Raw genomic sequence first — 13,766 nt, 5'->3', positions numbered from 1 at the left:
CCTGCACTTTTCCACGTCTTTTCATAGACGTCCAACCCTTCAGGAGGTAAACATATCACGCAGGGAAGCCACAGGACGCTTGACTTCTGATCTTTCTAAAATTTCTGATTGGGGCAGAGCAAACTTGGTATTGTTCAATGCCTCAAAAACTCAATTCCTCCATCTATCAACTCGACACAACCTTCCAGACAACTATCCCCTCTTCTTCAATGACACTCAACTGTCCCCCTCTTCTACACTGAACATCCTCGGTCTGTCCTTTACTTATAATCTGAACTGGAAACTTCACATCTCATCTCTAGCTAAAACAGCTTCTATGAAGTTAGGTGTTCTGAGACGTCTCCACCAGTTTTTCTCACCCCCCCCAGCTCCTAACTCTGTACAAGGGCCTTATCCGTCCATGTGTGGAGTATGCTTCACATGTCTGGGGAGGTTACACTCATATTGCTCTTCTAGGCAGGGTGGGAATCAAAAGCTTTTCGTCTCATCAACTCCTCTCCTCTAACTGACTGTCTTCAGCCTCTCTCTCACCGCCGCAATGTTGCATATCTAGCTGTCTTCTACCGCTATTTTCATGCTAACTGCTCTTCTGATCTTGCTAACTGCATGCCTCCCCTCCTTCCGCGGCCTCGCTGCACAAGACTTTCTTCTTTCTCTCACCCCTATTCTGTCCACCTCTCTAACGCAAGAGTTAACCAGTATTCTCAATCATTCATCCCTTTCTCTGGTAAACTCTGGAACTCCCTGCCTGCTTCTGTATTTCCACCTTCCTATGATTTGAATTCCTTCAAGAGGGAGGTTTCAAGACACTTACTTATTCATCAATTTTTGACCACTGCTTTGACCCTTTTATGGGACTGGCATTTCAGTGGGCATTTTTTTTATTAGATTTTTGTTGCCCTTGGCCAGTGTCCTTCCTACATAAAAGAAAAAAATCTACGGAAGTGAGACGTATGATCCGAAACACGCTGGAGACCAAAACAGCTTGAAGGACACGAGTGAATCATCAGTGAATCATCCATCATATACCACCGGCGTTTATGAAGCCCAATAAATTACAAGTACGTATCAAAACCCACTGATACATATCTAATGATAAAAAAAAAAAAAAAAAAAAACAATGCAAGTGACGATGATAAACTTAACACATGAATCACGCGGTACACACGAAAACAAAGGCAACAGAAGATGTGGAAATACGTGGCAAGAGCAAAGTAATTTAGTTAAAAGCCAATTGGAAAGGAAGGGAAGCCACATTGAAGGGACAAAGGCATGCCAGGTGTACTTAAGTCTCCCAGGAAGGACGCCGGACTTCCACCAGCTCGTCCGTCTGAAAGGAGCGACAAAAGGACCTGATGAGATGAGGTAGCGCTAGGAAGAGGAAGAGGAGAAGGATGAGGAGGAGATGGAGGAGGAGGAAGAGGAGGAAGAGGAGGAGGAGGCGGCTGTATTGTACTGCTTTCTTTAGAAATACATGGAATATGAGAAATTGACAATCAGTTTCTCTCCCAATAGAAAAAAACAGGTCTCTCTCTCTCTCTCTCTCTCTCTCTCTCTCTCTCTCTCTCATCCACTCACCCAGATGACCCAGCTGAGTACATGGTCGACAAAGCCAAGACTTCCCTCACGTCATCGCTCGGGTCTGTGTGATGCGTCTGGGAACTGAGTGGATAAGAAAGATGTTCATTACTAGACTATGTAAGATTACTGCCTGCTGGTATATCAAGAGCTATGGGTGCACAAAATATGCTTTGGTATGCACAGATAAATACAAATGGAGCGCAATGTGGTCATAAAATCTAGTTCCATAGATAGTTATGAAGCAAATGCATCAGCTGTTCTGACATACACATAATAAGGCAAAGTTGAATCCTGCAGAGACATATACAGTGTGATGGGGAGCTTGTGTCGTAAGTTCACTATGATTCTATTTTTCACATAGTACCTTCCCTAATGGCCACTGTCCAGGATGTCACAACAGTTAGCATGGACTGGTGTAACAAGAGTCTCTTTCAATTGTGTGATGAACTACACAATAAATAACAAATATTCAAAGGATTGCTATACATGTAAAAGAAGCTCTTTCCTTCTGTGGATGCTGGTAAATATTTGTCAGCCTACATTAGTAAATTACTTCCAGCTACAACACAGTATTGTTGTGAAGAGCACGAGAGGAGTGATAACTTCTAGCTTTACTCAAAGACAGCACATTTCAGTATCGGTATACTGAAAACACAGCCGTGGCATCTAAGACAACACTGCGTTACCATCTCCGTTATCATGTTCATTACGATGGTCTGTAAAATGCCATTCCCGGATATCCGAGCACGAGAAACCCTCGCCGTGAGTCTTATTCTCGCGTGAAGGCAATTAAAAGAATGCGGCGTTTCTCGTTATCCTCAAGGCTCAGCAACGATAAGAGTTGCGAGTTTCTGCTAGCGAACACCCGCCTTGGCAGCTGTCACAGCCGTGACTGACACAGCAGCATCGTGTGGCGGGTTATGAGGCGAAAGGAACACAAGGACACCGTCACCTAATTCATTTAAAGGTGCAGAAAAGTGTGGTGGCGTTATAAGCGAGTTTCATAATCTCTTTCATGTTCAAGGTGTGTGTGTGTGTGTGTGTGTGTGTGTGTGTGTGTGTGTGTGTGTGTGTGTGTATCAGCACAACACCTTACTGTCTTTGGCAGTCTGGCTTCCTCTCACACCTGGTGGTACGATCGTCAGCTTGCGGGTGCGCTTGCTGTAAGTTGAGGTGCACACTTAACAATAATAGGTGAAAAAGGCTGCGGTAACTTTTAATGACAAATATCTTGTTTGGTTCAAAGTAAAGAACATAAAATATCCTATCAGGCCGCGTGCAGCCCTCGGTGGGCTCTCCCCAGCACACAACGGGCGGACAGGACGTATTTTTCACCACCAGACGCCACCAGTTTGCTACACTTTCAGTTATTTAAGGCACAAAAATCTGTATTACTTACATCCAAAAAAGCAGTGGCCACACCTCACTGCTGGTGTTCACGCACAGTATCCTTCCATTACAAACACTGTAAAAACCTTCTGCTAACAGTTGGAGGTTGAAAAAAAGTCACGTTTGCCTGTACCTCTCGTAAAGAGAAAAATCGGTAACACAGCGACATGCACTGGGACCAGACTAAGTCCTCGGAGGGCGGCACATGCAGAAAACATTCCGGCTGCAATGCATGGCAAAAAGCTTGCATGAATGTTCGTGGGAAAGGTCACGTTTGCTGACCATGGCATGTAAAGGGCAATGCAGCACGGTTTGGGTGAGAGGCGATGGGGCATAAAAGGTAAAATTAACTCAAATTAAAAACTTTGTAAATAACACAGATAATAGAAGGTGAAAAAATGTAACAGTCTAAATAGAATATCATTCGCAACTCAGACCACGCTGAAGGAAGAAAGAAGACACAAGCTCGGCAGACATTGCCGTGCAGAGTCGGTAAATTAAAGTTAGGGGATCAAATTTTGTTGTTGCACTACAGCTCTCGCCCTGACTAGTGGTTTATCATTTATTTTATAGCCGTGGTTGCTACGTCATTATGATCACTGTGATGTAATTGTATTTATTAAGTCCAGGTTATCTAAACTGCTATGTGTGTTTGGTCTGTCTGTCTATGTCTGTCTGTCTGTTTGTCTTTGGCTCGCTTTTCCATAGCGATAAACATGAGTTTGGGCATAAAATTTTACACCACCCAAAACAAATAATAGTTAGTTCTTGAAGAAAACGTCAAAAAGGAAAATGTATAAAAGCTTTCAAAGAAAGAAAAAAAAAAAAAACGCCACAGGAGGACGCTAAAACCTTCTACACATGGAAGCACAACACTTTGTCATGTAGTGTACCAGATGTATCTTGACAAAATTTTTGTTGCTAGAATTTGTTCATATCTGAAAATGTTCTTTTCAATTCCATATGAAGCCTGGTTGTGAAATATGGCTACGCTAAAAACATTATTGGTTGGAGCCGAGTTCATACTCGCAATGTGTTCAGTCTTGAAAACAGCGGGTGAAAAGCAATGGCCACACCTCAACGCTGGTGTTCACGCACGTTAAACTGATGGCTGAAACCCTGGACACTGATATTCCTCTTATAGTTATGTAAGTATGAGAAGTCTGATTACAGAATGCCAAACAACAACAACAACAACAACAACAGCAACAACAACAACAACAGCAGCAACAACAACAACAACAACAACAATGTTTGCGAATGAATCAAGTTTATCGTCCTGTCAATCGCGGTCATCAGCAAGGGACGGACATGTATTGCGGACACAGAAACGTGAACCGGCGTCAGTTTGGTAACGATGTTGGGCAGCATTGCCACGCACCGACACTTGTGGAATTATCAACTATATTTTCCAGTAGCTATTCTTTACATTACGAATTCTTTATTGTATTGTCCTATATTTCATGGCGTGATCATTCCTTCAGCTTCCAATGTCATGCTTCCTTCATATATTTTTGTATGAAATCTTTACCAATTACTTGACAGTGTACCCATAAGACAGAAAAGTACGTCCAGCAACATCTGAGCACTGTAACACCCGAGACTCCTTCACACTCCCAACACAACACAGACCTCCAACTGATTCCCATAAGACAAGATTTATACACGGCGTATCTTCAGGCAAATTGTACACTCATACATCACTGTACAAAAAAAAAAAAAAAAAAAAAAAAAAAAAAAATGATCGATATGAGTTTAATATAAACATTTATTTGGCAGCAGTTTCTTCGTTCAGTGTATGGTCTTGAATACTTTATAACTCAGTCAATACGGTTGGCTTAGCTGAGCTCTATTACAACAACACTGCTACGATGTACACACATAGAGGCGAACATTCTTCACGAACTGTCCAATTGGTAAGGCGTATGCAAGTGCCTAAGGTGTATGGGGGCAGTCAGGTCCCTGGTGGGTGGACTGGAAGAGGCTCACGTCGATGCCATTGTCCTCGAACACTTTGCGGACGTGCTCGTGGGTCGCCTCGTCCAGGGTGGTGCTGCGGGAGGTGATCCACGCGTACTGGAACTGTGTACGAGGAAAGAAGAATCGTAAAAGATACTCCGGAGTTAAGAGGAAAGAAGGAGTAAATGAAGGAAGAAAGTGAAGCCAAAGGAAAGAAACAAGAAGACGTTAAACAGGAAGGAAATCTGCGTACAATTACAAGAGAGAGAGAGAGAGAGAGAGAGAGAGAGAGAGAGAGAGAGAGAGAGAGAGAGAGAGAGAGAGAGAGAGAGAGAGAGAGAGAGAGAGAGAGAGAGAGAGTATAATAAAGAGTAAAGAAATATGTCGAATTGCAAGCATGGGTTATTAAACAGCAAACTTATCGTGATAAAAAAAAAAAAAAACGTTACTTTCATCTCACTGCCATCTCATCCCTTCCCACAGAAACCATTGCAATGATACTCACGCGCTGCTCTCCAAATTGTTTACAGTTATACACGGCAGCGAAGGAGTAGTAGTCGGTGTCCAGGATGTAGTGCAAGAAGGGGACACCTGGCATGGAAGATGACGAAGGTGAGCGTTTCGTTGCAGTAATAAATCAAAGATGTACACACGACATAACATGCATCCTTTGTAATCCCTTAGGAGTGAGTGAGTTTGAGTAAGGAATTTATGTGTGGGAAAGATGGAATATACTATCAAACACTTACTTTAAGACTGATGGTAATGAAAATGTTGAATACTCGTGGATTAATGAAAAAATAAAAATCCATAAAAAAAATTAATACGCCTTCTAAACTCCTACACACGGGCCTGTTATACTCACCACTGTCACCCTCGACCAGCAGCACGCCGGGCTCCAGCACTATCACGGTGCCAAGTATTTCTGTGAGCTTTCCTTCTGCAGTGCGAGCAATGTTGTGCGTCTGGAACAACCCCTCACCTGGCGGGGCGGCGAAGGGAACGTGTGAGGCAAAGAATGAGAGGAATGCTGAACAGTCTCCTTTCTTGGTAATGGTGTCCTTTGGTTAACATCTCTACGCAAGATTTTTTTTCATGCAACACGCACACACACACACACACACACACACACACACACACACACACACACACACACACACACACACACACACACACACACACACACACACACACACACACTTCCAAAGTGGAGCACATTCTGACCCTCCTCCCTTTTGCAGAGATCTCCATTCTTGGAGATTTCAATGTTCACCACCAGCTTTGGTTTTCCTCTCCCTTCAGTTACCATCCTGGTGAACTAACCTTCAACTCTGCTATCCTCCATGACCTAGAGCAATTGGAGCAACACCCTACTCGTATTCCTGACCGTCTTGGAGATACGCCCAACATTCTTGACCTTTTCCTGACCTCTAATCCTTCTGCTTATGCTGTCACCTTCTCTTCTCCGTTGGGCTCCTCCGATTACAATTTCACATCTGTATCTTGTCCTATCGCTCCAATGCCTCCTCAGGATCCCTCCTTTCAGCTCTGTCTGTCAACATCTACCTTTCCTTCTTGCTGGAAGTTTGTCTACATTCAGCCTGTTCCTAAAACGGGTGACCGTTCTAATTCCTCAAACTACCGTCCTATTGCTTTAATCTCCTGCCTATCTAAAGTTTTTGAATCTATCCTCAACAGGAAGATTCTTAAACATCTATCACTTCACAACCTTCTATCTGATCGCCAGTATGGGTTCTGTCAAGGCCGCTCTACTGGTGATCTTCTGGCTTTCCTTACTGAGTCTCTGTCATCCTCTTTTAGAGATTTTGGTGAAACTTTTGCTGTTGCCTTGGACATATCAAAAGCTTTTGATAGAGTCTGGCACAAAGCTTTGATTTTCAGACTACCCTCCTACTGCTTCTATCCTTCTCTCTGTAACTTCATCTCAAGTTTCCTTTCTGACCGTTCTATTGCTGCTGTAGTAGATGGTCACTGTTCTCCAAAATCTATTAACAGTGGTGTTCCTCAGGGTTCTGTCCTGTCACCCACTCTCTTCTTATTATTCATCAATGACCTTCTAAACCAAACTTCTTGTCCTATCCACTCCTACGCTGATGATACCACCCTGCACTTTACCACGTCTTTTCATAGACGTCCAACCCTTTAGGAAGTAAACATTTCATGCAAGGAAGCCACAGAACGCCTGACTCCTGATCTCTCTAAAATTTCTGATGGAGGCAGAGTAAACTTGGTATTGTTCAGTGCCTCAAAAAATCATTTCCTCCATCTATCAACTCGACAGACAACTATCCCCTCTTTTTCAGTGACACTCAATTGTCCCCCTCTTCTACACTGAACATCCTCGGTCTGTCCTTTACTTATAATCTGAATTAGAAACCTCACATCTCACCTCTAGCTAAAACCGCTTCTATGAAGTTAGGCGTCCTGAGACGTCTCCGCCAGTTTTTCTCACCCCCCTAGCTGCTAACTCTGTACAAGGTCCTTATCCGTCCATGTATGGAGTATGCTTCACATGTGTGGGAGCTTTTCGTCTCATCAACTCCTCTCTTTTAACTGACTGTCTTCAGCCTCTCTCTCATCGCCGCAATGTTGCATACCTAGCTGTCTTCTACCGCTATTTTCATGCAAACTGCTTTTCTGATCTTGCTAACTGCATGCCTCCCTTCCTCCCGCGGTCTCGCTGCACAAGACTTTCTTCTTTCTTTCATCCCTATTCTGTCCACCTCTCTAATGCAAGAGTTAACCAGTATTCTCAATCATTCATCCCTTTCTCTGGTAAACTCTGGAACTCCCTGCCTGCTTCTGTATTTCCACCTTCCTATGACTTGAATTCCTTCAAGAACGAGGTTTCAAGACACTTATCCTTCAATTTTTGACTACCGCTTTGGACCCTTTTCTGGGACAGGCATCTCATTGTTTTTTTTTATTAGATTTTTGTTGGCTTTGGCGTGTCCCTCCCCTCTCTCTCTCTCTCTCTCTCTCTCTCTCTCTCTCTCTCTCTCTCTCTCTCTCTCTCTCTCTCTCTCTCTCTCTATATATATATATATATATAAACATATATACTTAGTTTTACATATCTACATTAACATTTCTATGAGACATTGAATTTGCTACCTGTAATTTAAATTCACTCTTTAATATCTTTATTTTCACTGACTTGGCTGAATCTTCCTACCATGACACTTTCCCTCCAACTCACCCAGGTCGGAGTACACGACCTGCACGCAGTCCATGCCTTCCTCGAACAGCGCATTAAATCGCTCGATCTCATACCAGGAGCCCAAGTACTGAAACAGGGAAGTCAGAGAGCAGAGTATAAGGCAAGAATCACGGACAGATATAGCATGCACACAGAACAGGTATTTGAGAGGAAGTGAAAATATTTGAACAGTACGCAAGTGATTCGGGAATTAAAGTGATACAAGTGGCGAGTACTGATAGTTTGGCCTCGGAGGAGCTAAGAGCCTTGACACATGAAAAAAAAAAAAATAAATAGGTAAGTAATAAAAAAAAAAAAAAAAAAAAAAAATATATATATATATATATATATATATATATATATATATATATATATATATATATATATATATATATATATATATATATATATATATATATATATATATATAAGCGGTGAGTACTGATGGTTTGGCTTCGGAGTAGCTAAGAGCCTTGACACATGTAAAAAAAAAAAAAAAAAAAAAAAAAAAAAAAAAAAAAATATATATATATATATATATATATATATATATATATATATATATATATATATATATATATATATATATATATATATATATATATATATATATATATATATATATATATATATATATATATATATATATATATATAAACCCACTTTATTATTCTCACAGAAGGGCAGGTATGTCAGCAACAATACTGTTATGAGGTGCAAGGAGAGGAAAGAACCAAGGAAATCCGGTGCTACTTATTTATCTAAGAGGAAAAGATAGACTGCACAAACTTGTCTTTTTTTGTTGCCTTGGCTAGTGCCCCTCTAATAAAAAATAGAAAAAAAATTACACACCAGCTAAACTCAGCAAATACTTTTACACGAGTTACTCACGGAAAGCATGTCGAAGTCCTGCTTGGTGGTGACGGTTGGACACTCGCCGACGTCACGTAGCACACCCAGCCTTGCAGTCTTGGCCTCGCTCAGCACCACCACCGCCGCCAGCAGAAGACTCGTTACTGCCGCCCTCATCCTGACCTGCTGAGGGACACACGAGAATGTGTGATTGTTCTGGCTTGGAGGAAGTCCAGCGCAGCATCCCATGTCAGGCTTCCGTGACTGACACATACTTCACGTTTTTCCTATTATTATTGTGTCTCTCCACATACGCACGCACGCACGCACGCACGGACGCGCGCACACACACACACACACACACACACACACATTTTTTTTTTCTCTGAGATGTGACCTGTGCGTCAGCCAGTGGGCCTTGCGTCACCCCACATCATATTTTTGTTAGGCATGAAGCCATGTCTAAGTGTGGCCGAACAATGTTCAGGTTTGGACACAGGCCCAGCTCCTCCGCGAGCTGGGCCTGACCTGACCAAGAAGCGGTCAGTCACAGTCTGGGTCTTGACTCGGGGCCGGTCGGACGTGCGGCTAACGGCTGCACGTACCCTTGTATAGCACAGTTTTTATTTTAATACGAGTATACTACAGTCATCTACATCGTGTATCCTTACCACCCCGCAACGTATGAACTATTACGACGGCAGTTCTACTAGCACAGGAGAGAAAGAGGAGACAAAAACAATTATAATAAAAAAAAATGATAATAAGAAAACACAAAAACAGAAGGAAAGAAGAAAGATGGAGGACAAACAAGAACAATATATTATACAATCATCACCAGCAAACGAAAGATTCCCACAGCTGGCGCCAAGGGGGTCCTCACCACGACAGTGTCGATGAACTGTGCTTGCTTGCGGGATATATAACAACCCAGTCCTCCCACTACTCTCTCCTCCCCTGACTCTCTCTCCCCACCACTACCTTTTGTCTTACACAACGCTCCTCTGTAGAATGCGAGTCACGTGTTCTCAGAGTACACGTAAGATGGCATGGGAGAGACCAGGTGGGCAGTGTTATCAAATACTAACCTGCCCCAAGTCTCGTTCTCCGATTCCGCAGCCTCGTGATTCTCAAGATCTAACTAAGAGAGACGTCTGCCCACGCCGGCCACCCTCGTCCAAGGAAGCTAGATTCTTTTTTGACTGATTTCCTCTCGTCCCAAGCTGAAATGTGGCCTCAACATGCAACACTGATGAATTATTAACCATAGGAAATGTACGGGACGCACTGTCATTGATCTCTGACTCACTATAAATATCAAATAGCTGTATCAAAAAATAAGGTTACCAGGGAATGAATGATATATATTTTTTTCCCAGTATAGTTTGGTTCTTGATTTAGGTTTATGATGTTACACCCTGACACTGACCATTAGGTGATGACCAGGAGGTTCCACAAAATTCGTGGTTTTTATTTATTTTTTATTTTTTTATTTTCATTTTTTTTTTATCTTGTTACATAAGAAGATGAGAAAATAAGGGACGATACAAGAAGCCATCAGGCCTACACGTGGCAGTACCTGTAAGAAACATACCTACGTATTTCCACCTATCATCCTCATCCTTAAATTTGTCTAATCTTTTAAAGCTTCCTAATGACTCAGCATTAACAACCTGATTACTGAGTCCGTTTTATTCATCTACCACTTTATTTTAGCACCAACTCCTTCCCATCTCTTTCTTGAACCTAAATTTTTCAAGTTTAAACCTGTTATTTCTTGTTCTATCCTGATTACTGATCCTGTGTGTGTGTGTGCGTGCGTGCGTGTGCGTGTGTGTGTGTGTGTGTGTGTGTGTGTGTGTGTGTGTGTGTGTGTGTGTGTGTAAACAGCAGACCCAAAGCTTACAGGATCAGGCTGTCATTCTTTAGGTGACGGAATAAGCCAGTTAGTTACCTCACTGAATTTTGCCTTTTAATTTCAGTTTTGAGAATCTGGCTTTGCAAAATTTCATACATAATTTACTGAATATCATCAGACATATTTATAATCCAGGGTAATATTCTCTCTCTCTCTCTCTCTCTCTCTCTCTCTCTCTCTCTCTCTCTCTCTCTCTCTCTCTCTCTCTCTCTCTCTCTCTCTCTCTCTCTCTCTCTCTTTAAGCATGATCTACTACTAATACAAATCATCACCTCTCGTGCTCCCCAACACTCTCCCCCTTCCTTATAATAAGTAGATGTGTAACACGCTTTTATTTCACATTTAAGTCACTGAAAGTTTTGAGCAAATGTAGCAATACAGCCACTGTGCAATTCTCTTCACCAAACAAATCTCAAATACCATCATAGAATTCAAGGAAATCAGCGAAACACATTAATTTTTCAGTCCACTTTCTGAATGAGGTTCGTGCCGAGGCTGGTCTGTTATTCTCAAATGACATCACATCTCAACCTAAATATATATTTTTTTTACCAGTACAACGCAGGTCTGATCTCAGCTAATTAAAGAAAAATACACTGCTGGCTAATGGACAGAGCCACGGAGGTCCGGAAGTGCGTCCTCATTCCCCTGGGGCTGTGTGAGTAACCAGCGCATCCTAGGAAGTAAGGAGATAGTTCGCAGACGGTATCTCTCTCATATGTCCGCGTTCTCAAGAATTTCTGCGTCTTATTCAGCTTTAACAAACAGGCTTTCGTGTGATTGCGACAAGTCTGCATTTACCATGACATCGACATGAGTAGTGTTAACCTTTAGTGAAATGTGTTTCGTGCAATCCACTTCACATGACTGAATAATCTAATATCTAAGAATACGTTATAAAGCGGTCGGGTACGTAGTGATGCAGGACAGCGGTGAGCGTGCACCACTTGCTGAGGAAAAGGTGGAATTAAGACAAAATACAGTATTACTGATAAGGCGATGAAAACTGTCAGGATGAGCTGGCACTCTTGAGAACCGGAGAGGTATCATGATCTGTGATCTCTCTCTCCCTCTCTCTCTCTCTCTCTCTCTCTCTTATACATCTCTCGAAAAAATAATAATAAAAAAAAAAAAGCTACACGTGTTAACGAACTAGTCTCAGATATGATGAACTGCAAGAGAAGGGAAGAGTGACAGGCGGGATTGGAAATGTTATCAGTGTAATTGTTGTTGTTGTTGTCTGTATTACTCGCTTTGTTGGGATTGCTCTCGTCCCATCGGTGCCACCGTCCGAGTTGATGCCACTCATACATTCCCTCTCCATCCAGTGCCCTCACTATCCATCTGCAGCTCAAATGTGTCACCCTTCCCTCTTCCAATAGAAAAAGAATGGCCAGGCACTCAGTCTCTCTCTCTCTCTCTCTCTCTCTCTCTCTCTCTCTCTCTCTCTCTCTCTCTCTCTCTCTCTCTCTCTCTCTCTCTCTCTCTCTCTCTCCCATTACTCATTCACCACACACCCTCTCACACCCATTACTCTCTTACTAAAGTAGAGGCGCACCACGCACTCCATTCCCACCTCGGATTTCACGTGGACACACTGCGCCTCACGTCAACTCCAGAAGTACCGCTGTGGACAGACACGTAACTCGAGAACACACGCTAGATTCAGATTTAATGGCACTATGTGAGAGAGAGAGAGAGAGAGAGAGAGAGAGAGAGAGAGAGAGAGAGAGAGAGAGAGAGAGAGAGAGAGAGAGATTTAGGGTTCAGAGTATACCAGAGATAACAGGTTACATAGTGCATTGCAGGGCTCATTGATAAGAACTGTGTGGTGAGAAGGTCACTCTGAAGCAGCTTTACATAAATGCGACAAGACAGCCACGGCGCTTCATGCAGTGGGTGGGCGTGTGACGATGGTTGGTGATTATATAAACACCTGAGGGGTAGAAAAAATTTCTGTATCCATTTTTTTTTCTTTTTGTATTCTGTGTAGGTGAAATACAATATGATAACTTTTACAGCAAACGAGATTTTATTTTTCATATTTAAAACTCAACACTCGTATATTTCCTTCAGTTCACTGCTGGCGGAGAGAGGTTGACTTGCTCTTCACCATAAAGCAGAATGGTGTGGAAAGAGTGAAAACCCGAGAATACAAAGAGACATTTCACGCCTTTATTGAATTCATTGAAAATCTCTACAATCACAAAGGCCAACTTTTTAACATTTATTCGTATTTATAATTCCAAACAATACTGCAGGTGGTGTATTTAGCGTCTGACTGCAAACTTTCTCCGTAAAAGCAAACTTTCGAAATAGACTTCATTTTGAAAACTCCACCTACACACCAGAAGAGATTACTATTACCCTTATACACATATGGTTAAGAGAAATTTCGGCCACCCACTGAATAACCGTCATTATTCACTGAGGGGCAAGCGCTCGTTTGGAGACAGGATGAAAAGAAGAAAACGTCGTACACCATTCAAAAATTTTAGTCTAATGTATATTCTTGTTACGTGGAAATACGTAAGAGCGGTAAAGACTATTTTCTCTATATACTCCAATGCATATATGTAAGGTAGTTTCACTCACACTTAACGTAATTAGTAAAACGTGCGTTCATTTTTTACTCATGCCGCTAAGACCACAAATACTGGAAAGCTGCCATAAGAGCGGGTAAGACTTCCTCTGTTCTTTCGAGTGTGATGATGCTAAGTATTCATACGTGTACATTTGTAAGTTGCTTCCTCCTGGAACATAATATATTTCTTTAACAGCATGAACAGAAAATGGTGACTTCCGACTTAACTCAGACAACGAGAACCAATTTTAACACTGCAGCAC

General features: G+C 42.1%; 1 protein-coding gene across 1 annotated transcript; it reads right to left on the bottom strand.

Moving 5' to 3' along the window:
- Nucleotides 1-4,724: 4,724 nt before the first annotated feature.
- On the bottom strand, nt 4,725-9,929 carry LOC135091162 (apolipoprotein D-like). The gene is made up of 6 exons (XM_063988630.1): nt 9,840-9,929; nt 9,041-9,184; nt 8,150-8,237; nt 5,795-5,911; nt 5,435-5,520; nt 4,725-5,052 (listed from the first exon to the last, which is right to left on the bottom strand). Exons 2-6 carry the CDS (start codon nt 9,176-9,178, stop codon nt 4,906-4,908), a joined length of 576 nt encoding a protein of 191 aa, XP_063844700.1. The 5' UTR covers nt 9,179-9,184; nt 9,840-9,929; the 3' UTR covers nt 4,725-4,905.
- Between the last annotated feature and the right edge of the window lie 3,837 nt (nt 9,930-13,766).

The sequence above is a fragment of the Scylla paramamosain genome, chromosome 3 (genome assembly GCF_035594125.1).
Source record: "Scylla paramamosain isolate STU-SP2022 chromosome 3, ASM3559412v1, whole genome shotgun sequence".
NCBI lineage: Eukaryota > Metazoa > Arthropoda > Malacostraca > Decapoda > Portunidae > Scylla > Scylla paramamosain.
The sequence above is the reverse complement of the archived record's forward strand: the minus strand, read 5'-3'. Positions and strand labels throughout refer to the sequence as shown.